We start from the raw sequence: 27583 nt of genomic DNA on the forward strand, positions 1-27583 counted from the left end.
ATGTGTTTATGATTGTACCGTCGATTTTTTTACACAAACAAATTAAAATATTTTTTTTTAATTTTTTAATATGTATTTATTTTTGAGAGAGTGAGACAGAGCGTGAGCAGGGGAGGGCTAGAGAGAGGGAGACACAGAATAAGAAGCAGGCTCCAGGCTCTGAGCTGTCAGCACAGACAGCTCAAACCACAAACCACAAACTTAGGGCTCAAACCAAAAACTGTGAGAACCTGACCTGAGCCGAAGTCAGACAGACACCCAACCGGCTGAGCCACGCAGGTGCCTTCCCCCTGCAAATTTTTTTAACGATCATTTATTTTGAGAGAGAGGGACAGAAAGAGACAGAGCACAAGTGGAGGGGTAGGGTAGAGAGAGAGGGAGACACAGAATCCAAAGCAGGCTCTGAGCTGTCAGGACAGAGCCCGTCATGGGGCTTGAAGTCACTAGCCCTGAGATCATGATCTGAGCTGAAATGGGGTATTCAACCAACTGAGCCATCCAGGCTGCCCCTCGTTATTGATTTCTAATAGTTTCCTGTGGATGGGTTTTATTTGTCTAAACTTTTTGAATGCCAGATCTCCTTATTTGCATTTATTCTTTTTTAATAGGTTGCAGGCTTTCTTTGCAAACACAGCTTTATTTGTTTCATATGTTTTGTACGTAGTATTTTTATTATTTTCTAGATTTCTACAATTTTAGTTTTGAGGTTTTGAGGCAAGTGTTTTTGTTTTTTTGTAAGTAATTCCTAATTGTATTCATGGTGATTAGGCAATATAATAATACTGTTAATTATTTAGAACTTACTGATATTTTTCTTAACACCCTATGATATATTAGCTAAACATTTCAGGAGGTCTTGCAAAGAAGTATATTACTTATTTTCAGAGTATAGAGTTCAACATGTATCAATTAGATCTGTCTTATTATGTAATTTAGATCTCCTTTTTCCTTTTAAGTCTACTTTAAAAAAAAGTACAAGTTCTATGTTCTATGTCACCACAAATACTAAATTAGCAAATACTGAACCATATTTCTGCTAGGAGAAAATACAGGATTAGGTTCCTGCCAACTACCGGTTCCATTTTTGTCAGCTGATCAGTACATAACCTTTTTATCTGTGTTTCTGTTTAAAGACATCTTAATTAATGTATATATTGTAATTCACTAACATTGAACTTAGAACCAGCGGCCCCGTAACTCATACCTGAATGCAGCTTATCTAACGACATGTATGTCATCTGTAAGGCACGCCGCAGCCTGCTTGCACTTGGGAGCACTAGACAGCACTTGAGCAGTACACCGAATCACCAACCAAAAGCACAAAAGTGTGGGAAAACATGGCACTAAATATGCCACCAAAAGGACACCTGTTTAAAGTGTGAGAGCAGAAACAAGCAGGCAGGGTGTCCCGTTGTTCATCTTCATTGGGGAACGTGTGCGTCAGGAGACTCAGCATTTTTGCCACTCTGCGCAGGTCCACAGATGACTGCAGAAGTGTCAGGAGGATCGTTCTGGGGGTTGCAAATACAGAATCCGGGAATAAGGAGGATTCGCCATACTTCGTCTATGACAAGAAAAATGAGTTGGAATCTTTTTCTGTTATTTTTTCTTTATATTTTTTGTTGTGTTCCCTGAAGGTTTTTTGTTTTGTTTTGTTTTGTTTTTTGCATAGTATTCAGTGTCGAGTCCTTCGTGTAGTGAATTAGCTGTTATCTCCCTTAAGCTAAGATCATCCACCATCATCCTGAAGGTGGATGATCTCCCACAGCCCACTTTACTCCTGCTTCTGCCCTACCTGCTTTGTTCTCATCTCCTCATTTAGCCCCCTCTCCGCTTACTTTATGGTATCATAGAGCACTTAGAAATGTTCTAGCCACCTGTTCTTAGACTGAGAATTTTCTATTCCAAGCAAGAGAGACTACAGTCATGGTCCCTTGAGACGTATAGATCCATTTTAGAGAGCTCTATGTTCCCTGACACTCTTCTCAGCCTTGTTCCTCAAACAGGTCAGATCTTTGTTATATCTGTTAACTCTTCTTCAGAGAGTTTGTGCTTTGAAGTTGGAGCTATTTCTTATTTCATTGAAAGTGTATTGTGTCTTGTTTCTGTTCTCCTTGTTACCTTTCGATTGGTTTAAGGGAAGAGTTCAGGACAGCATTGCTTTTATTTTACCCTATTTTTAATCAGAAAATCTGTTCATTTCAGAGTTAAAATATTTCACTAAACCTCACACCTGTCTTTTTAGACAGTTTCTTCCCAACTTAAAATTTGCATCTTCTTGGTCTTAAGCTTTTTATTCTTCTCCTGCTTGACATTTTTATAGCATGATTAGTGAAACAGAATGGTGTAGGCAGTTTGACAATATTAAATGTTATCTCAATGACCAAACTCATGACTTAGGATGCTTCATTGTCTGTTAATGTGTACTTTCCCTTCTCTCCCTCTCAGGCTATGACTAGGGCCAGAGCCCTCCGATCGCAGTCCGAGGACTCTGCTTCCGCCTTTAGTGCTGAGGACCTTATGAGTATAGACCTGGCAGAACAGATGGCTGATGACTCTGATGATGACATCACAGCAGCAGCCAGCAGAGGAAGAGGCCGAGGAAGAGGCCGACGGGGAAGAGGGCAGAGTTCAGCCTCGAGAGGAGGGTCTCAGAGAGGAAGAGGTTAGCCCCGAGTACTGTCTTTCACACACATTCAGACTTGGCAGTTAGATGGCAAACACAAGATTGTATTCCTATCATCAGAATTTAAGTGATGCAGTCCTTTAAAACTTTGCTTTTGTAATGCATAAAGTCCATCTTTTATGTAGTTCTGATATGTGTGTTTTACATAAATATAAATGGCCATGTGCACATAAGGTTTTAATTTCTCTTCACTTTTTTTTTTTTTAAGAACTTCACTATGTTTCTCACACAGTACCTTTTGGATACATTTAATGTCTTGTTTACTCTCACATGTATAAAGTAATGGGCAAATACGAGCTGCTAAGGAAAATGGCTACCTAATGGCCATTGGCAGCAGAAACAAACTCCAGGTCATAAAGATTATTATTTCTGTTACTATCGTAAGATACAAATGCCCGCATTTTTATAAAGTAGCTTCATAAAGTGTGTGCAGAAAGAATACTACCCTAAAACAATTTGAGGTTTTTTTTTTAATTAAAAAAAAATTTTTTTTAATGTTTATTTTTGAGAGAGAGAGACAGAGCGTAAACCGGGGACGGGAAGAGAGAGAAGGAGACACAGAATCTGGAGAAGGTCCCAGGCTGTCAGCACAGAGCCCAACGTGGCGCTTGAACTCACAAACTGTGAGATCATGACCTGAGCCAAAGTCAGACGCTTAAACAACTGAGCCACCCAGGCGCCCAAAACAACTTGATCTCTTAAAGCAGTCATTGACATTAATTGCCATCAGTGTAGTAATGTGTCACTGTTTCCCTTAAATAATCCAAATAATGGAAAATTGGCCATCCAGTGGCTTCCTGGTGCATTATATAAATCATTTCTAGGAATATTTTTGAATTGTTTTTATCAAATATTTATCTGGTAAAATAGTATTTTAGTTAAAAATTTCCAGGGAGAGAAATCCTCATCCTCTAATGATAATTTATTTTCATTATCCTTAAATTTACAAAGTATTTCCTTAAATTTTGATTGGAACAGTATAAACCAAATGTGATAGAAGTATATAGTCTTTGAAAATTGATTAGCCTAGGTGTTTCTTGCTATATATGTCTTTGACTTTTTGTACATAAACTATGTTTTGACATAACTATTTACATTTCATTTTGGCATTGTTTTAAAAAAACCTTGGCTATTGACGGTATTATATACTGACTGCTCACTATTCTAACAGGAAGCAGTAGTCTGGATACTTCTACTCGAAGCAGAAGTTCAAAGGCTGCTGTGTCAACATCTAGAAATATGTCTATTATAGATGGTGAGTATGGACTTGAAATGATCATCTAGCAGTTATTTATCAATGTCAACATAGGAAGACCTAGGAATTCGCCATTAGTAAACCTCATCGGTCTGTGTTGCCATCACTGGGGGGAGTCAAAAGGATTATTAGGATTACAGGATGAATTATTCTTTTAAAGGTCTTTGCCGTTCATCAGAGCTCTTGAAAAGGGTGAGCCTTAAAAATTATTTTTTATAATCCCTTATTTTTGACAAATTTATTTCCTGTTTATAGAGGGATCATGAAGACCTAGAAAAGTGAGTCAGTTGGTCAGTGTATCAGCAGTGATCAAAAGAGAAAGAGCTGCTGCTTAATATATTGTTTACTTTCTTATGCTGCTTTGGTCTGACTCTACTGTTAGCACAGGGAAGTCATGTAATCTGTATTTAAGAGAAATTATGGTTAGGATTCTTTAAACTAATTTTGTGTGTGTGTTATGGTCTAAAATTTGACCTCAACCTAAGGGGACCTATTTTTAATAATAGTATAAAAATATAATAAGCTGTTTTTAAATTTTGAGATCACTCTAAGTTGTTAGTTTTATAAAAGTAACATTGTTTGGGTTTTTTTTCTTAATGTTTGTTTGTTTGTTTGTTTATTTATTTATTTATTGAGAGAGAGAGAGAGAGAGAGAGAACCCGCAAGTAGGAGAGGGCCAGAGAGAAGGAAAGAGAGAGAATCCCTAGCAGACCGCATGCTGGCAGTTCAAGAGCCTGACATGGGGCTCAAACCCATGAACCATGAGATCATGACCTGAGCCAAAATTAACAGACTGAGTCACCCAGGGGCTCCTAAAAGTAACATTGTTAAAACATGTGGTTATATGTTTTTGTTTACCTAGCATTCATAAAATGCATACATAGCCATATGAATTTTATTTATGTTATCTATTATTGAGGTTAATTATTGTCTCATTCATAGCTAGGATTAATTTTAGACAGATTGGAGAGTTGGACTAAATCTTACACAATGAAATTTTATCAAGTGTAAATGTAAACTGCATATATGTTCAAAAGGACGGCTGTATAAAGAGTTGTGAGAGGTATGTGAGTTTAACCACATACTTAAATAAAAAAGACTAAGGTCAGTAAGAATGTGCAGGTCCTCCTAACTGTCCATGTTTACCGGTATTTTAACAATATTAATAGAAGTAGTGCCTCTTTGTAGCAAGGATGTTTTCCCTCTGTACTTACTTTTGGAACTGTGTTTCAAGAAGGATATCAACTACATATGATCATTCAGAAGAAAAACCATATAATAGGAAAAATGGTAGAAGGAACTTGAGATATCTAACCTGGGAAGAATTTAGGTCTTTATATAAATTCAACTCTGTCCTGTGAAAGATAGAATGCGTTTGATCTGTATAGTCCCAAAGGCAGTGGTGTTAAATATTTTTGAGTTCTGGATTCTTAAGAATCTGATGAGAGCTGTGTCTCTTCTCCTTAAGTAGGTGCTCAAGTGCAGGTGCACTCATTTTCAAAGGATTCTGGGACTTCCATGAAGTTCATCCATGAGCTCCAATAAGGATAGATTGGAAAGACTAGAAGCTTACAGATTTAAGTTTATTAACTGATAAAATGGATCCAGAAGACTTAAGAATATACTTCACCTACTCCCTCATCTTATAGGTGGGGGAGCTCAGCTAAGCAATTTGTACTAGGTTGATAAAACCACTAACAATAGTCCTCATAATAGCTGATATTTATGAGAGAGTTACTGCATGCTTCTCAACAGCTCTCTGGTTAGATACTTACATTATCTCTCTTTTAGAGAAAAGGGAACTGAGGCTTTGAAAAGATAGGCAACTTACCCACAGTCTCACAACTGGGAAATTTTAGAACTTGGATTAATCCCACATTCCCTAGACTCTAGACTCCAGAACCAGGAGTTAGTCACTACTTGACCTTTGAACCACACCAGTTTAAGCTGTGTAGGTCCATTTATATGTGTGTGTGTGTGTATGTGTTTTTTTTTCCTTCGATAAATATAGTGCTATAAATGTATTTTCCCTTCCACGTGATATTCTTAATAACATCTTTTCTCTAGTTTACTTTGTTGTAAGAATACAGTATATAATACAGTGTGAAAAATAAGTGTTAATCAACTGTTTATGTTGTCAGTAAGGCTTCCAATAAATAGTAGGCCATTAGTAGTTAAGTTTTGGGGGAGTCAGAAGTTACATGGGGATTTTGGATTGTTCAGGAGTCAGTGCCCCTAACCCCTGAGTTGTTCAAAAGTCAGTTGTACTACTGATTTCCAGAACAAGGTAAGATTAGATACCTACCTACTAGTTCTCAATAGAACAGTCTTTGCATTATACAGAGTAACTTATCTAATTAATGTGAAGATAGAGTCAACTGCCCCAGAAGGAAGTGAATTATGACGCTGTCAGAGGAAGTTTTCCACATTATTGGATGGCAACTGACATTGGAGGAAGGATAGAAACATTAGATCAAGTAAATGACTCTTAACCTTCTTATCGAAAGTTCTTTTGCTATGTTTTTCCTCGGTGATTATTCAGTACTTGAGGAGAACCAGCTGAGATCCTTGTCTTTACTCCAAAAGCATGCTGTCTTTGTTGCCGTTTAGGAAATGGCATCCAAAAAGGTGCTCTTGCATTCTTGGCAGGACTGAGATAAAGCCGAGAAGGAGAAAAATCAAAATGAGCAGCATAGAAAGGATGTAGGCTGAGTTCAACAAGTCAGTCATACTTCTATGTTTGTTTACGTAGTAGTCTCTACATAGTGGGGTTATTTTACAAAATGTTCATTATAAAAACAAAAGCAGAGAGAGATAGGAAAACAAAGTGAATAAAATCTGTACACTTTCATGTTAAGCCACCACAAATTGGTTAGCCTGTGACACAGAGGCATAGATGTTATAAATTACCCACCTGTCCCTCAGCCCAAACTGCCTTTTTTTTTTTTGTCCTGGCTTAATTGTTTTATGCGAAGCTTTCCTTGGCACCAATGGGCAGAATTAATCACTTAAAAATGAGTCTTTTGTTGTTAGGAAATGAACTATATCAGTTAAGCTTGTTGCTTGCTCCCCCACCCCCCCCCGGCCCCAAGTAGTCTGTTTTTCCTCCCACCAGCTGTATTTGGTGTTCTGCAGTTTCTCTACATTGAATCTAGATAGGGGATTCTCTTTTATCCTGCTTAGCATTTATTGGGCTCTATGAAACTGAATTGATGTCTTTCATCACTCCTACGAGTTCTCTCCCTTCAGATACTACCCCTGTGCTCTTCTTTTTCTCCTCCCTTCTGGGTCTTCACTTACATCAATGCAAGAATCACTCTGTCCCCAAGTGACTATTAATCTCTCTTGTATCTTCCATTGTTTTATCTTCCTGTGCTGTGTGATCTTCCGATTGACCCATCTTTTTTTTTTTTTTTTAAAGTAAACTCTAACCCCACTGTGGGGTTCGAACTTACAGCCCCAAGGTAAGAGACACATGTTCTGCCCACAGAGTCAGGCAGGCTCCCCATACCCACCTATTCTTAAAAGTGTCCTTTAAATGTTTAATTTTCATTGTTTTTTTTGTGGAGGTAGAAATTCACATAGTTCTTTTGAAATATGCTGTGTGATTTTAAAAATTCCTTGCAGGTATTTTTAAGCCTGTCTGTAATTTTGTGTGTGTGCATAGTAAGGATACTTGTTTTGTATTTTGTGTCTAAGAACCTAGTGTCTGAATGTCTTTGGCCTCTTTTTATTGTCTATTTCTGATTTCTGTGTCTGTTGTTTCTCATGTATGGTGACATGTTTCCTTGCATGTTTTGTTATCTGTTGTCCCTAAAAAAATCTCAGCAGAAATAATTTGAGGCCAAGGATGAAGGTAAGGCCCTCCAGACATGATTCCTATTTGTTTCTCCAGGCCTCTGGGGGCACCACAAGTCTTAGACCACATTAAACTATGTTTAAATTTATGACTTGAGGTTCAGCCAGCTGATATGTACTTGCAAAATCCTGTTTACATCTGCTTCCTTCTTAACTGTTGGGGTCCCAGCTTAAGGTAGGGAGGAAATGCATTAGCCACCCCCACCTTGTCTTGAGCAGGCCTTGACCTATTGTAGATCGCTCTTCCTTTCTCTATACAGAGCTGTCAAGACCAGTGTGAACATTTGTCCAGATCAACAGGTCCCCAGGAAAAAGGATTCTGCTTGATTCTCTGAGTTCGAGCTTTTTTTCCATTTTTGCCTGTTACTTATTTATGTGATCAGCAATTAAATACCATTCAGAATTTTTTTTTTTTTTTTTAATGTTTGATGGAGCATTTTGGGTTGCTTTGAGCAGCAGTGTTTGTCTCAACAACCTAGCCGCCAGTAAACAAGTAGCAGAGGTTTTATCCGTGTTTTCTTTCTTTAAAACTTACATGTGACTGCCTCCTTTGCATCTAAAACTTTCTATCTCATACGGTTTTTTGTGAGCATTTTTTTACATTCTGCCATCAGCTCCTTTCAGAACTACTGTGCTTGTGAGGCTTTCCAAAGACCTTCTTTCCTGAGTCCAGCTGTTACCCATTGATAATGTGGAGTAAAGCTTCTGTTTGCATAGAGAAGACAAGAGACCAGTTATAGTGCCTTAAAATGTTCACCGATGTTCATTTTTTTTAAAGTAATAATAGTCATTTGTAAAAAGCAGCTATAGATAAAAGACAAATTAATGTGAAACTTAAGATTTCCTGAATTATGTTTAGGAGAAAATCTAAATGTGGTGTCTTTTGCAGCAGATGGTGAGGTTAAGAACCTGGGGTTTGGAGTCTGACATGGTATGGTCGGCCAGCTCTTCACTGGCTGCCTCCGTGCCCTTGCCCCGGCAAACACCGGCAGAACAGGGACTGAGTCATTCTTTTTCATCTCCGTATCCATAGTGCCTGGCATAGAGCAGATGCCCATTAAATACTGGAGAACGACTGAATAAAAACCCCTTAGAGATTGTACAGCATAAAGGTTAAAAGCATGGTTCTAAAGTCAGAGCTATTGGTTTGAATTCTGACTCCTTGATTTACTAGCTATGTGTCTTTCAGCACATTAATTAGGCTTTCCATCTTCAGTGTCCTCATCTGTAAGATGGGGTGATGATTGCATTGATCTCATTGGGTTATTTTGCAGATTAATGAGAAAATACATGTGGAATATTTGGTGTAGTATATATACATATTAAGCCCCCAGTAAGAGTAGACGGTTTCTATTCTATAAGCTTCGAATCCCTTAGCTATAAAATTGACAGTATAAAATTGACTCCACAGAGAAGTTCGAAGTATCAAAAAAAACTTACACATGTACATTACTTCGCACAGGATTTAGTAAGAATCCAAGGGAATGATTGCTGCTATTAGTATTAGTGGCAATGTTTACGATAAACTTAAGAAAATGGATGTTTTATAAATGTTAGTCTAAATTTGTCTTTTATGTAAATTCATTTGGTCTAATGGATTTACAATTGAACTGTCTCCAACATTGAGACTTTTTTTGAAAAGTAAAATAGACTTGTTAACACACATGTGTAAAACATTTTCATTAGGTTAGATTTGGTGGTAAGTCTCTGACAAAATAACCATGGGGTACTAACTATCTACTATAACTTCAGGACAAAAGCATCTTTAAAACTGTAGCTTCCAGTTCCCTACTGTAAATGGAGGTATGAAGAGATACATAAAGGTAAAATTCTATTATAACAAGCCCCATGGAGTGTAGAGATTTATTATTGTACCGGAATTGTATTGGGAAAGGTAGATATTACACTTACAGCCAGCAACAGTTATAAGTAAGAGTTGACAGCCCAGAGTTTTCCATTGAAGGTTTTCTGTAGAGGATGGTGACTGAGTGAGTGGTACCTCTAAAGACTCTGTGTTCGGATTTAATTTACCATCCTGGCTACCACTACTCCATCTACTACCACTGCTGCTAGCCACATTATTTGAATGCCTGCTACATCTAGGCACTTGCCCAAACGATTTACATGAACTGCCTCTCTTCATCTTCTCAACCATTTTCTGCACGAATTATTAACACTATTGTATAGGTGGGGAAACTGAGACTTAAGGAAGCCAGGGGGCCTTGGCTATAGTTACCCAGCTAGTAAGTCAAATGAGTTTAACTCTACAACCACTATACTGTATTGCATCCTGACAGAACTCAGCGCACATTTTTCTGATGATTTAATTTACCTCACTGATACTTGTTGGGGATAAAAAGATAGGGCTCCTGTTTTCAAGGATCTGGGAGTTTGAGGAGTCAATTAGTGAATAATTATTGAGCAGAAATATGCTTTAAGAGTCATGATGGCTGGCTTTTTTTATTCAGTTGCCCTTATTTAAAGGTCTTTTGAATAGAGTTAGAATGTGAGGCTCCAGTAATTGAGAGTAGAGTAGATAAGAGCTTTGCTTCTGCTCTTGATCTCTGTTCTCAAATAGACATCAGAAGACTGGGAATAGAGCTTGGAATAGGAAAAATGAGCAGGTCATAAATTTAGGCTAGGTAGAAAGATTCCTGAGTTTTCAGACAATGGTAATTTTTAGCTTTGTGGGATTCTTTGAGTGTTTGACTTTTTCAAGGCCTTGTATATTTTTTTTCCTCCTCTTCCCTGTTGTTTAGTTTGGGGGTTGTCTTGGGGGGAAACATTATTTTGTATTAGGAAACTGGTAAAGCTTGGGAGAAAATAAACCTCTAATTGGCATTTTGAAGTTTCTTCTGGGTTTTAAATATTATGCACCCAATTCTGGGCTTTTTGGAGGAGAGGGGTTAGTTCCCCACACCACAAGCAATTCTTGGACATCAGCTGGGTTTCCTACAATTCAATTCCATTCTGACACTGCCTACCCAGAGGTAGCATCGCATTCCATGGGTTAAGGGCTGAGTCCCACACGGCTGCTTCCATTTCACATGCTAATCATAGGTCTGCGTGGTTAAACTTGTGCTTCTGACTGGCTCTCAATCAGTTTTTCCCATAATTCCCTCTTTGGGTTTAGTTAATTTGCCAGGGTGGTTCACAGTACCCAGGAAACTAATTTATTCACTAAATTACTGGTTTATTACAAAGGATATTAAAGGATACAGATCAGCAACCAGATAAAGAGATATGAAAGGGAAGGTCCTTGTATCCTCAGGGAGTTCAGGGGCTGGCACCCTGGCATGTGGAAGCTTTCTGATTCACTACCTTTAAACTCGCCAGATCCCTCCTTTGGGTTTTTAAAGCAGCCTCCTTACCACTGATTGATTAAATCATGGACCATTGGTGATTGATTGCATCTCTGGCTCCAGGCTCCTTTCTTGGAAATCATGGGGTGGGATTGAGTTCCAACCTTTGATTTCCAGTTGGTTCCCTAGGTTAGCAGCCCTCAGCTGTAGGTGTGGTCCTAATGTCACTTCATTAACATAGCAAAAGACAACTTTATGGCGCTCATTACTTAGGAAATTCCTAGGGTTTTAGGAGCTCTGCCACAAATGGGGACAAAGACCAAATATGTATTTCTTGGACACAGAATCCTAAGCAGGCTCCAGGCTCTGAGCTGTCAGCACAGAGCCCGACGCGACGCGGGGCTTGAACTCACAAACCGTGAGATCATGACCTGAGCCGAAGTCAGACGCTTAACCGACTGAGCCACCCAGGTGCCCTTGTATTTCTTATTATAAAATCTGAAAATCATGGTTTTGGTCTTTGGAAAAATGAAGGGTTAGCTAAACTTCATGATTCTAACTAATTTTATAAAGCTAAAATGTAAGGATTTAAAGGGAAGTTTTATAATAGCATAGAAGATACACCGTTTTCTAGAATTTTCCTCTGGACTGTTCCTTAGGTTCAGAATATGGCTAACAAAGTAGAGGAGAATAAGAAAGTTCTTACTGGAACCACATGGCTCCTAATATAGCCCCAGGGAAAGGTATTGCCAATTATAAGAGAAAGAAGGCACCTTCTGCCTTTTATAAGAGAAAGAAGGGTCACCTTCAATGTACGTGGAGTTAAATCCATTAGGTGATCAGATTTTAGCTTTCATGTATTTTTCTATAAAATGTTTTTAGTGTAGGTATGTTTATGAACACTGCTTGTTACTATATTTGAATAAGCCAGGAAATCGTGATACTGGCAACTAGGCATTGATTTATTTGAACATATAATTTGATGTCCCTTTAGATTTTACACAATAGGAAATGGTTTTATAATTGGTCATCATGGATATTTGTAGATAGAGCTTACAAAATCTTCAGCTAAAGATGTGACAAATTTTCCTAAGTTATTTCAAGAGTAACATAATGGATGTTTCTTCTTTTGTATCATAGCCTTTAAATCTACAAGACAGCAGCCTTCCCGAAATGTTGCTACTAAGAATTATACAGAGGTAAGAAAGAAGTTTTTATAATTGGTTTTTAATAATTTATGCTCCTGCATTCTGAATTGTCAATTCTTTGATCAACAAAGTAAACAAGAGAAGGATAAGTGTGGAGTGTTAAAGCTAGAGAGAACTTTATGAATTATCAAGACAGGGCTTCTGGGATTTTTTTTTTTTTTTTAATAATGGATCTCATGATTAGAAAGCCATAAATGTATGTATCCAGGAATATTTTTAAGGATAACAGTGTTGAGCCAGAAAGGTCCGTGCGTGGAATATTAGTATCGCACATAGGAGTTCAGTGCATATAGAGGTCTTAGTAAATCTGGCTATCTTTTGTTATTTATACTCTCGTAATACTATGGCTTGTGCCTTGATGGCTTGGAGCTAGACTCAAGACAAACCAAGCGGTCAGAATCTGAGGACCTCTGTGTTCAGATTTAAACATAGGCCCTCTGCACCTCCTTTGGATTCCAAGAATTTGTATGGGCTTGACTCCCCTATTTCCTTACTTTCAAAACCCACTCACTCCTAAGCTAGTGTTCTTCCTTCTGTGTCAGGGTTTCTCAGTAGCAGCACTACTGACCAGATAAGTTTTGGACCAGGTGAGTTTTACTGTGAGGGACTGTTCTGTGCATTGTAGGGTCTTTAGCAACATCTTGGCCTATACCCTCTAGATGCCAGTAGCAAGCCCCCCTAATTGTGTCAATCAAAAATGTCTCCAGACGTAAGTTTCCAGAATAGGAGTGGGGGTTAAAAATCCCCTCCAGTTGAGAATCTGTGGTCTGTATAATACCTGCCCCAGCAGCATTTTCTCAAATTTCTTTTAATCTTTTGAGTATGTGACACAATTGATCACCCCAACTCTCCAGGAAACTTCTGTCCTGATTTTCATTTTGTTCTTTTGTCTCTCTTCATCTTCCCCCCACCTTCTTCCCGTTGTCACTGATACTTGAGTGTACCAGTGCTAGCTTTTGTCCTGAGCTCCATTTTATTATTTACATTCAACTGTTGTCTGCTGTCACTTCAAGATCATCATATCTAAAAAAATTATCATCACATCCACACAGTAGCTTCTTTCCTAGAGTTTTCTAATATAAGGCAGGAACATGAGTTCAAAAGGAACAGGTGGTGCTAAACTAACTTTTTTTTCACTTTTTAACTGTGGTTACACATTGGTAGATTAGAGGAGTATTGAATACATTTGATTCCTTCAAGGCACAGAAGACAATCTTCTGATAGTTTTATGACAATGCAGAAATATTGGCTGGATTCATAACTTCTTAGACAACTGCATTTAATGATTTTTTATTAATAGTTCAGTGTCAGCCTGGAGGGGGAGATCTCAGGTGCTGTCTTTTCACTGTTTTGTCCTCAGCTTCATTAGTTAGTTGACAACATAGCAACTAAGTGTATTAAATGTCAAGATAACACTAAATGTAGAGGAAGAAGTAGTATTTTGGATGTTAGTATCAAGAATCACAAATATCTTTACTGGGGCCTAAAACTACCAAATGGTGTTTAACAGGGATGAATGTCATAGAAAGCTAGATATACAGTACTTTCCACATGGTCTTATACCAAATTTTAAACTGGAAATGGTCTCCTCACTAGAACCCAAGAAAATCACAGGCACTGTCTGCACGTGACCCTTTGTGAATCATTCACCTTAGGTGCCCTGGCTGCCGTGGTGTCCAGGAGAAAGGCGAGCTCAAACACGTTGTATAGAAAGAATACCATTTATGATTGAAGACATTGGAGGGAGGTCAGGCTAAGCTTCAGTTTTAACAATTGCTCTTCATGGGGTTTCTGCCCCCTTTTTTTTGTGACTTTTTTGGTATATTTAAAAAAGATTTTTCTTGTGATTCAATTATTTTTTTTTTTTAATTTTTTTTTAAACATTTATTTTTGACCACCTTACACCTGTCAGAATGGCTAACATTAACAACTCAGGCAACAACAGATGTTGGCGAGGATGCAGAAGAAGAGGATCCCTTTTGCATTGTTGGTGGGAATGCAAGCTGGTGCACCCACTCTGGAAAACAGTATGGAAGTTCCTCAAAAAACTAAAAATAGAACTACCCTATGACCCAGCAATTGTACTACTAGGCATTTATCCATGGGATACAGGTGTGCTGTTTGGAAGGGACACATGCACCCCCACGTTTATAGCAGCACTATCAACAATAGCCAAATTATGGAAAGAGCCCAAATGTCCATCGATGGATAAAGAAGATGTGGTGTGTATGCGTGTATGTGTGTATATATATATACACGTACATACATACATATAATGGACTATTATTTGGCAATCAAAAAGAATGAAATCTTGCCATTTGGAACTACGTGGATGGAACTGGAGGGTATTATACTAAGTGAAATTAGTCAGAGAAAGATAAAAATCATATGACTTCATTCATATGAGGACTTTAAGAGACAAAACAGATGAACATAAGAGAAGGGAAACAAAAATAGTATAAAAACAGGGAGGGGGACAAAACAGAAGAGACTCATAAAAATGGAGAACAAACTGAGGGTTGCTGGAGGGGTTGTGGGAGGGGGGATGGCCTAAATGGGTAAGGGGCATTAAGGAATCTACTCCTGAAATCATTGTTGCACTATATACTAACTAATTTGGATGTAAATATAGAAAAATAAAAAATGAAATTTAAAAAAAAAAAAAAAGATTTTTCTTGAGATTCAATTATTCTTTTTTTTTTTTTTTTTTTTAATTTTTTTTAAACATGTATTTTTTTAAAGAGAGAGAGACAAAGCCCAAGCCAGGGAGGGGCAGAGAGAGAGGAAGACATAGAATCCGAAGCAGGTTCCAGGCTCTGAGCTGTCAGCACAGAGCTTGATGCAGAGCTCGAACCCACGAACTGTGAGATCATGACCTGAGCCAAAGTCAGACACTCATCTGACTGAGCCACCCAGGCGCCCCTCAGTGATTTATTCTTATTCAGGTGTTCCATTCCCATAAAAACTACTCCCTGTTTTGTTTTTCCCTTAGATGATTGAGGTGGATGAGACGGATGAAGAAGAAGACATGTTTCCTACCACTTCAAAAACAGAGCAGAGGTAGGTATGGTGACTTTGTGCAGAAAGAAACATCTGAAGAAATTTAAAATTATTCAGAGCTCTACTTACACATTTTTCTGTGCCATAGAAGTTTTAACAGATTTATTTTCCAACTGGTCAAGTAAATAGAGAAGTGAAAAAATAGATGGTAGGCTGGTTCACAGAGTTGGTGCAGCATCATTACAAGTGTTTTTCAACGGAACTTACCCTGTAATCTGTTTCCTTTTGTCTGTATTACCCAAAGATTTTCCCGATGGAGTTCTGTATTCTCTCTAATTAACAGAAAATAATTTTGTATATTTCTTTATAGTTGATTTCAGCTTCTCTTCTTTGTTATCACATTTTTATATACTGAGTTACACAGGGTGCTGTGTTAAATAAACACTGAAAAGAGGATCATGTTGGCTTTTTCTGCCCTTGAAGCACTTGTGTGCTTTTCCCTGTCCTTTTGGTTTTTGCCATTTTTGCTGTTACTGTAAGGGTTGACTTAATTCACTATTGCCATGTTCTCTGTGTTCATGTTTCAGGTGAACACTGCTTAACTTAAGCTCAGTTAATGAAAATTTCTACTTAAGAAAATAATCAAGAGCTTCTCTTAACACAAATTTTCTGTGTGAACATTAAATTAGGTCTGATGGGGGACATAATAAATGTTTTAGCATGGTTATTGCCTTTAGGCAGCATAAATTATAGTGGAAAAGAGAGATGAACACATTTCAGTCCATTAAAGGATGATGAGTCAGTACATAATCGTGTGCGAAATTTTATGATACAGACTAGGTGTGAGTGCTTATAGGCCCTGAGAAAACGGAGCAAGAATTGTGGGCTATGAAAAAAGAAAAGGCTTTATAGAATGAGTAAAATCTACCTGAGATTTTGAAGATAGGAATCATCTGGAGCAAAGAGGCGGAAAAGGACAGCTGAGAGTGATGGCCTGAGCAGGAGCTGTGGCACTAAGGGGGAGAATGAGAAAAAACTCTGCCTCCGTGTTTCTCACACTGTTTTTCATGATCTCAGCCTTTTTTCGTTACCTAAGGATAAAAATTAAATTCGACTTAAATTAATTAAAATAACCTAAATTTAATTTCTCCCTAACAAGAGAAATTAAATACTAAAGAATGAAATTTTGCTGGGTAGGATTGAGTTTGGGAAGGGTCAAAACCATTGTAGTATCTCAGTATTTTTCACCCACCCCATCTCCCGGGACCAGTTTTCATTCCTTGGGTGTAATGTTGACCCCACCGAGAATATATGCTTTATGTGAATTACGGGTCTGTGTTGGAAAAATTGGTAGGTATAGTTCCCTATCCACTTATTTCTAGGGTTAAACAGTATGCTAGGAGCTGGGGCTAGAAATACAAAAGAAATGTTTCCTTCCTTCAAGGAATTTCCACGTTAGCAGTACACTAATTATAAGGCACTAATAATCCAACAAGTTGAATGTTTTATTCCAGTGCATTGAAATCTGAGGGAAGTGACAGTGTCCTCCTAGAATAGGTCATTGAAGGCTTCACAAAGAAGGTAGGTCACATCTGGGCCAATGATCAACAGATGTGTAGAAATGCTTAAAGGAAATTGTAAAGAATTTCTTCTGCCGTTGAAGGTCTTTCTAGCTGGGCTGAGAACCAAATTGACGTGAGACAGATTAACAGGAGAAAATCAAATTTAATTTTGTACATAGGGGGTAATCCACACAAACATGGCAATTCCAAATATATATGTCATTCTGAACTAAGGAGAAGGGGATGGGGGTCTGGGATGGCAAAGGGAAGGAAAGCAGTTCACAAGAAGATTATAAAGTGTAAATGCTTAGTAAATAAATGTTTGCCGGGACATTCAGAATCAGTAGGACAAAGAGGACTTTGATCAAACAGGCCTTGCTAGGTTTCTCCTGTCATACCTTAATATATGTCATAATGTAATTATCTATGGTGATAGCTTTCTTTCTGGAACAGGTCCTCTACTAAACTCTTTGTAAGCATTTGAGGGAGAGGTAAAGAGCTTTTCCTGAATCTGCTGGGGTTTGATTGCTTCTTAACTCAAAATAATCTTCATGCCAGAGTGGCCCATCTTGGTGTGGCCTGCTCTTGGCCCCTACAAAGTTATCAGGATGCAGCAGTAAACAGTAATGTCATAGGCCACAGACATCTGCTCTGAAAGGCTGATCCGGAAAGGCCTCTGAGGAGGATACGTTTAGGCTGAAATCTTACTGAAAGAGACATGGCCTTGCCTAAAGCACAGGGAAAGGCACATGTAGAAGTCTCTTGAAGAAGAAACAAGCTTACTGTAGACTAAAACATGGGAAAGAAGGGAGTAGGTATAAGAATAGGAGAGGCAGGAGTATATCATGAAGCAGGAACAGTTGAGCAAGGTAAGGAATTCGGACTTTATTATAAATCCGGAGGGAACACGGAAGGATTTGGGGAGAGTAGTGGCTCCGTGGGATTTACATTTCTAAAGGCTCCCTGTGGTGCAGGAGGCAGGGCACCAGCTGGCTGACCTGAAAGGCCGGTGCTGCTGTGGGGAGTCCCTGGACTCCCTGGAAGAGAGATGATGGAGACTTGCACCAGACTGGTAGCAGGGGAAAGGGAGAGAATAGATGGTTTCAGGTTATGTTGTGAGGTAGACATGACAGCAGTTGGGGATGGATTGAACATTTGGAGTGAGGAAGAATGGCGTACCAGGGTTGATTTCCAGGTTTCCTATTTGAACACTTACTGCCATACACTGAGAAAGGCATAAAAGAAGAGAAACAGATTCTCGTAAAGGATGATTGGCAGATAATCAAAAATTCAGCTTGAGACATGGAAAGTTTGAGATGCCTGCGAAATTGACTTGAAGGGGGTTGGTTATAGGCAATTGGAGATCTGAGTCCAGAGCTGAGATCAGAGGTTAGGATGATCACAAAATTTACTTCTAAGCAGCATATAACTGATACACTGATACTTAATGAAGCCATTGGAATGGATTGATCACCTCGAAAGAGAAGGTAGAGACAAAAGAGGGCTTGTGTTCCAGTACCTGGGTTTCAACCTTTCGAATTTAGGAAAAGTAGAAAAGGCAACAAGAAGGACCTGAGAAAGACCCAGGAGAGTATAGAGTTGCCAAGGCCAATGCCAGCCTTTGTAGAAGGAGTACACAATACTGTGATGGGCTCAGACGCAGGTTAGATTGTATATTTGCAGTCTGTAGTTGAGGGTCATTGAGGTAGTTAGCTCATAGAAAGATTTACTTGAATTTCTCAGTCTTGAGTTACTGTCTTCAGCTTGAGTCCAGTATCAATCAGGACTCCTTTGGTTCCAGTCGATAGAAACGTAACTCAAATTTGCTTAAGGAGAAGGAGATTCATTGAAAGAATATCCATACTTGTTCGGTCATTCTTGTCTTTGTGAATTAAAACACACAAAAACAGGTGTAGCCTTTGGAGGTTTTTTCAGTGGCGCCTCAGTAGTTCAGAGGAAAAAGAAGTTTAGCTTGCATGAAGTCTTTATTTTTCATTATTGGAATGGTGAAAATGCAACTTCAGTATGTTTGACATATATTTTCAGGGTATTAACACTCGTGATGTTGTTGCCATTTTGGGTGGTCTACTTTTCAGAAGAATAAATGTTGACTTCTTATTTACCTATGAGGTAATAATAGTAACTGAATTGCTCAGTCAGGCACTCTTCCAAGTCTTTACATGTGAATTAGCCTGTTTGGTGCTCACAGCCATGCCAGGTATTCATGGTTAGAGCTACATTATCCTGGGGTGCCTGGGTGGCCCAGTCGGTTAAGCACCCATCTCTTGATTTCGGCCCAGTTCATGATCTCAAGGCTCATGCGTTCTATCCCCACAGCGGGCTGTGTGCTGACAGCACAGAACCTACTTGGGATTCTGTCTCTCCCTCTCTCTGCCCCTCACCTGCTCGCCCCTGCACATGGGCTCGCTCTTACTCAAAAAATAAGTAAATATTAAAAAAAAAAAACAAAAACAAACAAAAACCTCTGTTATCTCCATTGTACCTTTGAAGAAGGCGAGGCACAGTAGGTTAAGTGGCTTACCTAAGATGACCCAGCTAGTCACACAGCCAAGACATTCTGCTCCAGAACTGTCTCTGTTGTCACTTCTGAACTTAATAGATTAACCTCTCAAACCGTTGTGCAGGCAGCAAGAATCATTTAAATGATGAGAGGCAATTTAGAAATTAACATTTTGGCAGTAGATCTGAAATCAGCCATGGCAGATTGGTATTTCTGATGACAGCAACTGAATGACATGATTTAGGCTGGTTTTGAAGAATTATATTACTAATGGCAGGGTTTGTATGGTTACCCTGATTATAATTTACAGCAGTTAAGCTCTGCTACTTCCTAGGTATGGACCTTGTGCAAGTTTTTTTTTTTTTTTACTTTTCTGTGCCTGAGTGTCTTCATTCATAAAATGAATATACTAATATTTACTTCATAGGGTTATGAAGCTTAAGTGAGTTCACGTTTATCAAGGACTAAGTACAGTGCCTGGCACACAATAACAGCCCTGTAAGTGCTTATTAAATAAATTAAGTAACACGCTAGGGAAAACCAGCATAACAGGAGGAAGGGTAAGCAGTGAAAGCACTAATATGCTTGCAGTTAACTTGAAAACAGAAATAGCTTCCAGTTGTAAGATTCCTTTCTGCCAAATAGGCAATGGAAAGCCTGCTTTTCCCTGGAAAAAGTCGTTCCAAACTCTGTCCTTGTACTGAGAATAAGAGGGCCCTTCAGGTTTGATAGAGCTGGCGGATAATAACGACCCTCCCTTTAAAGCAGCAAGTACAAGAAGACCCAGCCCCACTGGGCCAGGGGGAGGAGCAGAGGTTGAGAGGATTCTATTGAACGTTGCAGTGGCAGGGAACTAAGGTTTTTGTGGCACCTTTTATGTACCAGGCACAATATAAGGCCAATTTAACATGTTGCCCTGTGTTTATAACACTGCTACAACTGACTTACTGGCTGAACATCTCTAGGCGAGGAACTCTAATTTATGGCCCCAAATGCTAGCTGAACAAAAATGGAGAAAACTTACACAACTCCTGGCACTCGATTTGATACACCGTCTCCCTTTATTTCTTTCCCTCCCCTCTGCTGATTTCTAAGGATAGGGGATCCTTCACAGATGAGATCTGTAGGTCTGTGGGATCTCTGAACTAGGATTCTTGTTATGATAAGATGAGCCACCATCCATCATAGATGACTGGCTTGTCTCTGGGTTCCATTGGTTATTGGGGAGACATCAGAGGCAGAGTCACATCTCAGTGGGTGTTTCCATAAACCCCACCCCTTTCTCCAGGCCCCCAACAAGAACTTACTAACCTAACTTTGCCACCTGGGCACTATGACTTTATGCTCTTGATCTGCTTCCTGTCACAGATAGAAGCAAGTCAACAACTGATCAGGTAGTTCCTGCTTGGGTCAAGTATAGATAGAGATGGGCACTCCCCAAATGGATCATTTGATAAATGTCCTCGATCTGTACTTCTAAAACCATGTTGTTCTTCAAGTTTGCTTGACAAATCCTCGTGTCCTTTACTTTTATGCATAAGAACCTGTGGATTTTTCGCTTTCCTTCTAACACAAGACCTCGTGATTCTCAACCTGTTTTCCAGACAAGACCTTCAGACATACTTCCTTTGCTGTAATAACATCCCAAAGCATAATAATAAATTATTAACTAAGAATTGACAAATGCTGCTTTCATTTAAGAGAGAAGTCAGCAAACTTTCTTAAAGAGCCCGATAATAAATATTTTAGGCTTTTCAGATCAAGAGGCAAAACTGAGGATATTCTGTAGGTATTTATATAACCATCTAAATGTACCCCATTTCAAAATGTGAAACCATTCTTAGCTCACAGGCAGTAAAAAACCAGGCAGGCTGGATAGGCTGCATGTGCTAGTGATCTAAGAAGACAGAATTCTTATGGATAAAAAGACATATGAGTATAAGTTTCATTAATTAGCACGAGTTAAGCTTCATAAGGATGGGAATCTTGATCTTGTACGCTGATATTTCCCAAGACCTATCAGAGTACCTGGAAAAGAGCAAACACTCAGTTTATATTTGCTATTTGTTTGGATTGAACACAAATCATATAATGACGCAACCCTAGAAAGCAGTGAGCCTTTCCTAAAATCGTTTTAGCCTGTTGAAGAGACATAACTGATATTTGAATAAAAAGTATTTCAGTGTTGCCACAGTTTTTAGGAGTGGGGGCTGGTAGTAGACGCATGTTAGTAACATGCTGAGCCCTATACTAACAAGCAAGTATCAGTGTAGTGTTTAATGTATGTCAGGCACTGATCTGAGTAAGTATAGTAACACAATTAATCTCTAAAAATTATTATCCTCATTTTATGGATGAGGAAATTGAGGCAGAGAGGCTAAGTAACTTGCCTAAAGCCACATAGCTAGTAAACAACAAAACTGGAATTCAAACCCTGGCCCCAGAGTCCTTTTTCTCACCATTAAGTTTTTATGCTGCTAATGTACATTAAAGGGAAGGTATTAGCTAATTTTATTCGTGGCTGCTACTAGAATGAAACATTTAGCTAAAAAGGCACTTCTGATGAATTCTGATTCATTTTCCTTTTTTCCATGTTTCTTCCTCAGGTGTCCGAGCACATCATCATCATCAAGCAAGCGCATGTCCCAAAGCCAAATAGCTAAAGGGGTCGATTTTGAATCAGATGAGGTAATCAAGTAATATTATTCAATCTTCATTAATTTTTAGCAATTCATAAAATTTAAATAAGGACTGGGGCACCTGGGTGGCAGTCGATTGAGTGTCTGACTGTGGCTCAGGTCGTGATCTCACAGTTTGTGAGTTTGAGCCCCGCTTCAGGCTCTGTGCTTTCAACACAGAGCCCGCTTCAGATCCTCTGCCTCCCCCCTGCCCCTCCCTGCTCGCGCTTGCTCTGACACTCTCTTCTCTCTCTCTCTGTCTCTCAAAAATAAATAAACATTTTTTAAAAATGTAAATAGGGACTGCTAAGCTAGTTGCTGGAAATTATTTTTTAAAATAGTTTCATTGATAACCTTCCTTTGAACTGCACTAAAGATGTTAAGAGTCCGTAAGTAGCATCTTTTGAGTACCTGTAAGTGTAAATACTCGGACGTAAAAGGCCTGCCAATTTTTGAAATAAGATAATTTGCCCTGTTAATGGATCAGAATAGTTGTTTTCAGCATCTGTCATTTATATTTGGAGAAGTGATGATAATATTCTTGAAGTTTTTAATGTTACTTTAATAAAATATTTGTTAAGTACCCACTGTATGCTTTACACATTTCCTATATAAAATGGTATGTGGTGGTGATTTTCATTCACAAAGGTGTTCAGATATGCACTGAAATATTAAATGTCAGGATATGTGAAAGAAACCAAGTCAAGACAAGTCGAGTCTGGGCCAGAAAAGGAGCAAAGAAGGAATAGGACAAGGCAGACTCAGGACTTGCATCTTGGCTTTATTTGTTTGTTGGTTCAGCTACCTTGAATAAATAAAGTCTAGCCTTTCCCGTTCCTCCATGGAGGCCATTTGAAAGGACTTTGCTAGTTTTTGTTGAATTGTTTTAAGGCATTTTTCTTAAGTCTATAACCTCTTTTGTTTATTTTTACTTAAAAAGTTTCTCAATTGTGACAAAAACACGTGGCGTAAAACTTGCCATCTTAACCATTGTTCGGTGTGCAGTGCCCTCGTGTTCAGTATGTTCACTTGTTACGCAGTGGATCTCCAGAGTCTTTTCCTCTTTCGGAGTTAAAAATCTTCACCCGTGGAACAACTCTTCATTTCCCCTTCCTCCCGGCCCCTGGTAACCACTATTCTTTTTGTTTCTGTGAATTGGACTGCTTTAGATACCTGCTCTGAATGGAGTCATAAGTCTTTGTCTTTTTGTGACTGGCTCATTCTACTTAGCACAGTGTCTTCCAGGTCCACCCCTGCTGTAGCATGTGACTCACACCTTTCATTTTGAGCTTCACCTGTTGCTATCATGTCCCTGTATCCCAGCTGAGGTTCTGAACCAGCTTGAGGAGAAGACTCACCAACAGTTCAGGCTGCAGAGAAAAATGGCACCGTGAGCTCAATCTACCTATGGAAAAAACTAATATGTTTTTTCCAAGAGGGGGGTGAGCAGTTAACGTTAATTTGTTAATTCCCAAGCATCTAGACAGACATGTGGTTATATGTTACAGTTGAAGATTTGTATATAGTTCATGTTAACTGCAAAGAAAAACTGTTGACTAATTATTATGCTCCAATTTGGATTTACCTCTGGTTTATTAATAAGTTCTGCCTTTGATAATAGCAGAAAATAAATCAAAGAATGTGAATGAGTTTGTATTTTTCAAGGCATCCATTTCTTACCAGATAGCCAACTTAGCTAACATTTGAATGTGTTAATACCACCAACAAAGCCTAACACCAAATAATTACCCCTTTTTATCAGTGTCTTAAAAGAAACATAAATTAAAATTTTACATGCAATTTTGCTTTCTCTTCTGAATATTTAAAAGTTTTTAAATAACTTTTTAAATAAAAATAAATAAAAGTTATTGCCTTAAAGCAATTCAACAAATTATCCTCATCAAATTTTATATTTTGGTCTTCTTGAAGGTTTTAGTTTTCCTACTCTTTAACTAAATTCTTCTGATATTCCTGTCAGCTCTTAGTATGCCTATAATCTGCAGCTTAGTTCCAGCCAGGGACCTCTTTCATACTGCTTCTTTTCCCAAAAAGACATTTGAAAGATTGATTTGCTAGATGTTTTTTTGCAGCAGTCTGAGAATAGCTAGCTATCTCCAGCATAAAATAGGTAATGGGAGATAAGAATTACAGCTATTTCTCAGTTAGGCCATGTAGCTTCATTATTTGGGGGGTGGGGGGTGAGTTTCCAGAACATTAGGTAACACCAGTAATAATATGTAATTGGAAAAAAACCTATTCAAAAACCAAATAGAAATAATTTGAAGAGTATTAATTTTCTTGGCTTCCCCACATCTTTTTTGCCTTTTCGGTTAATAGAAATGTGTATGGTATGTATTATAGGTGTATACACACACACACACACACACACACACACACATCAGGATCAATTATTTTGAGTGCTTCTTAGCAAGCTACTAGGGAAGGGAAAAGTTCATATTTATAAGGGAAATATAAAACTGAGTGCCTTCCTCATGTGAAAGGAGGAAATGGCCCTTACTGGTGGTGGTGTTTACCCAGAAGCACTTCTGTCTTGCCTCAGTGAAGCATGGAACAACCACTCATGTAACATTTGTGTCATTGCAGGATGACGACGATGATCCTTTTATGAACACTAGCTCTTTAAGAGGAAACAGAAGATAATACATTTAATGGCAGTTTGAAGCATTCAAGGTTCAGGAAAAATCAAAACACTGCAAGCAAACAGTTTACAGTTGAAGATTTTTTTTAAGTATTGCTGTTAATTAAAGAATTTGAAAGAGACTTACTTAACAGAGAAACTTAACGTATAAGAATTTGTGTTTTGACGTATCATTTCATGAACATGACTCCTTTAATTGAGAAACATCCCAATTTGAGGACATCCAGAATGGCACTGGTTCTCCATACTTTTTAATCTAGTTCTTAACATTACCTGGGGATGCTCTACAAGATCAGAATGTTTTCTTTACATATATTAGCGTACATCTAACTGAATGAGGGCTTTGCTTAAATACCATTCTTGAGTAAGGATTAACAGAAATCTGTCACTCTATGTTTCCGCTTCATTATCAAAGACTGTCAGTATTTTAATGTAGTTACATGTAACCAAAGTTGAGGAAAAGAGCTTATAAAACTTAACCTCCTTGTAATTTTAATAATTTCTAAAGATTCTGGATTTCCTGAAGGTAAAACAATCTGTAAAACCGTGCCTAAGCTCATTGTTTGTTACTAAGTGTTGTTCTTTTTCTATTGTTTGTGATCGTGTCAGCCACTGAGACTTTGAATGTTAGATGTATCTTATACTTTGAATAATTAGATATATTTGTATTAAAAAATAGAGCAATCTCTGAATTACTAAGTTTTTGATTTCAGTTGTAGCAAAGATTTTAAAAAATTGTGTTCCCATTCAGCAATAGTCATTTTCTCTATTCTCCATTATTCGTGGTTCTCTCTTTCTCCTGTGCTATATCTGTCTCCTCTATTTCTAGGAGGAAAAGCGTTAAGAAAGATTTATACTTAACTATATCTTTCTTAGAAGATAATTGAAGAACGTTTTTTAGATAGAGTGGTCAGTTGGTCATTATGATTATATTAGATTAAAATATTAAAATACAACCTCTGTGGAATATCAGTGCCAAAATTTCATATTAGTAATATTTTATCTTAACATCAGACATACTTCCAGAAATCTTAGTGAAGCAGCCCGTGTTAAGTTCATATTTTCTCCCATCCAAGTACTAACCAGGCCCGACGCTGCTTAGCTTCCAGGATCAGGCACATTCAGGGTGGTATGGCCGTGGGCAAGTTTGTTATTTCCTTACTGTGTTCAAGGGGGGTATAAGAATTGGACGTCTTCAGATTTAAGTTCAGTAATTCCGTTCTCTGTCTTAAGACTGTTAAAACACCCTTAGAGTATTCCTTCCTATCGTCTATGAGGTACCTATATTTAAAGACTCCTTAGGGAATTTGTAGATCTGGGCAGTACAACAAGCACACATTTCTTCATTTGTAGAGTTATACACTTGACTGAGCAGTAGTCATGATTATTGGCACGGTCACACCTGGACTGTGTCAAATTATAAAAGAACATTTGCCTGGTGGCTGTCTCCATATTATAGCCCTGTGAAATGGCCTACGCCTGGGATATAACCTTCTATTGGGATAAAGTGTGAATCCGTTTTAAATATTTAAAAATATATTTTTTCTGTACCTAGCTTGAGCGTAAGGATTAGTTTAGCAGGTAGTATTAATCAGTGAAGGCGTTGTCCTGCGAAATATTCTCAGGTCCATGGGCCCACATCTTTAATATTCCCAGCAGAAATGAAATCAGGAGTGAGAGTTGCTTTCCCTGCAGAATGGAAGCTGGTTTGGGCGGTGGTGTGTGGACAGCATAGTGCCGCCCCTGCACAGCGGGCATCTGCTAATGGCCCTTCTCACCTGCCGCCAAGATGTGCTCGGGCGAGGGGCATAGTGAAGGAGACAGTCACAAAAGCATCCTGACCAAGTCCTACGAAAAAAGAGTAAGACTTTCTCTTTTTCTGAAAATTGCTCCATGGTATAAAAAAAAAAAAAAAAGGTACTAAGTGTAACGCAGTTAGCTCCTAGGAAAAGGGATCCCAGGGCAGTGAGAGGTGAAACCCTGTTCACTTAATCCGAATCATTTTGTTAACGGTGCGTGTCACGTCCTGGAAACAGGAAAGAAAATCCTTTCTGATTGGATATTGTCACATAGTTTAAGTATGCCCTTGATACTTACTGTTGATGCAGTAAAATCTAGGGGTTTGGTGGGAAGTTTCCAGACATGTTAGTGCAGGTGTATAGAGGTGATTCCAGATGATTGCAGAGTACCTCCACTTGCTCTTGGAGGCCAAGAAAGCAGCGATGAAAACATTCTGAGGAAAAGAGCCTTCCATCATTTACCATCCTTCCATCATTTACCAAAGAATATACCTCTTTTCGGTGTTTTGTTCCTATCATAAAAATACAGCAGTGCATTTATAAGGCTAAGAATGTATTGTAATTCCAGGAAATTCTATAAATATATGACTGGCCAGGTGCTTAGGAATTTTAAGCATTTAGGCATAAGACTTAATTCAGGTACATAGAAACCTTTCTTTTCCCCAAAATAAGCCTTTAAAATTACAAGGTACAAGAACAGGAAAGTCATGTGGTTTAATAAATAATTGTAAAGTCAGCACTCATGACATCTCTATGCAGGTCAAGAAATAGAATACCACTCGCGCCCTGGAAGCCCCACCCAGTGGCTCTCCCCTACCCTCTGACTAACCAGTCTTTTGACTTCTGTCATTGAGAAGCTTTTTTATTATTATTATGAAATTTATGGTCAAATTGGTTTCCATAAAACACCCAGTGCTCATCCCAACAGGTGCCCTCCTCAATGTCCATCACCCACTTTCCCCTCCCTCCCACCCCCATCAACCCTCAGTTTATTCTCAGTTTTTAAGAGTCTCTTATGGTTTTGCCTCCCTCCCTCTTTTTTTTCCCTTCCCCTC

General features: G+C 38.5%; 1 protein-coding gene across 7 annotated transcripts in view; it reads left to right on the top strand.

Annotated features, from left to right (window-relative positions):
• The window catches only part of MRE11 (MRE11 homolog, double strand break repair nuclease), a 76398-nt gene extending 49220 nt beyond the window's left edge, over positions 1–27178 (top strand). For all 7 annotated transcript variants that reach the window (XM_030331940.1, XM_030331942.1, XM_030331939.2 and 4 more), the window contains 6 exons: positions 2449–2665; positions 3858–3941; positions 12242–12300; positions 15302–15369; positions 21999–22080; positions 24675–27178. In XM_030331940.1, coding sequence (XP_030187800.1) covers positions 2449–2665; positions 3858–3941; positions 12242–12300; positions 15302–15369; positions 21999–22080; positions 24675–24731 — 567 coding nt within the window. In that variant the 3' untranslated portion in view covers positions 24732–27178. The remainder of the gene's footprint in view (positions 1–2448; positions 2666–3857; positions 3942–12241; positions 12301–15301; positions 15370–21998; positions 22081–24674) is intronic.
• The last annotated feature ends 405 nt before the right edge of the window (positions 27179–27583 follow it).

This window comes from Lynx canadensis, chromosome D1 (genome assembly GCF_007474595.2).
Source record: "Lynx canadensis isolate LIC74 chromosome D1, mLynCan4.pri.v2, whole genome shotgun sequence".
NCBI classification, from domain to species: domain Eukaryota; kingdom Metazoa; phylum Chordata; class Mammalia; order Carnivora; family Felidae; genus Lynx; species Lynx canadensis.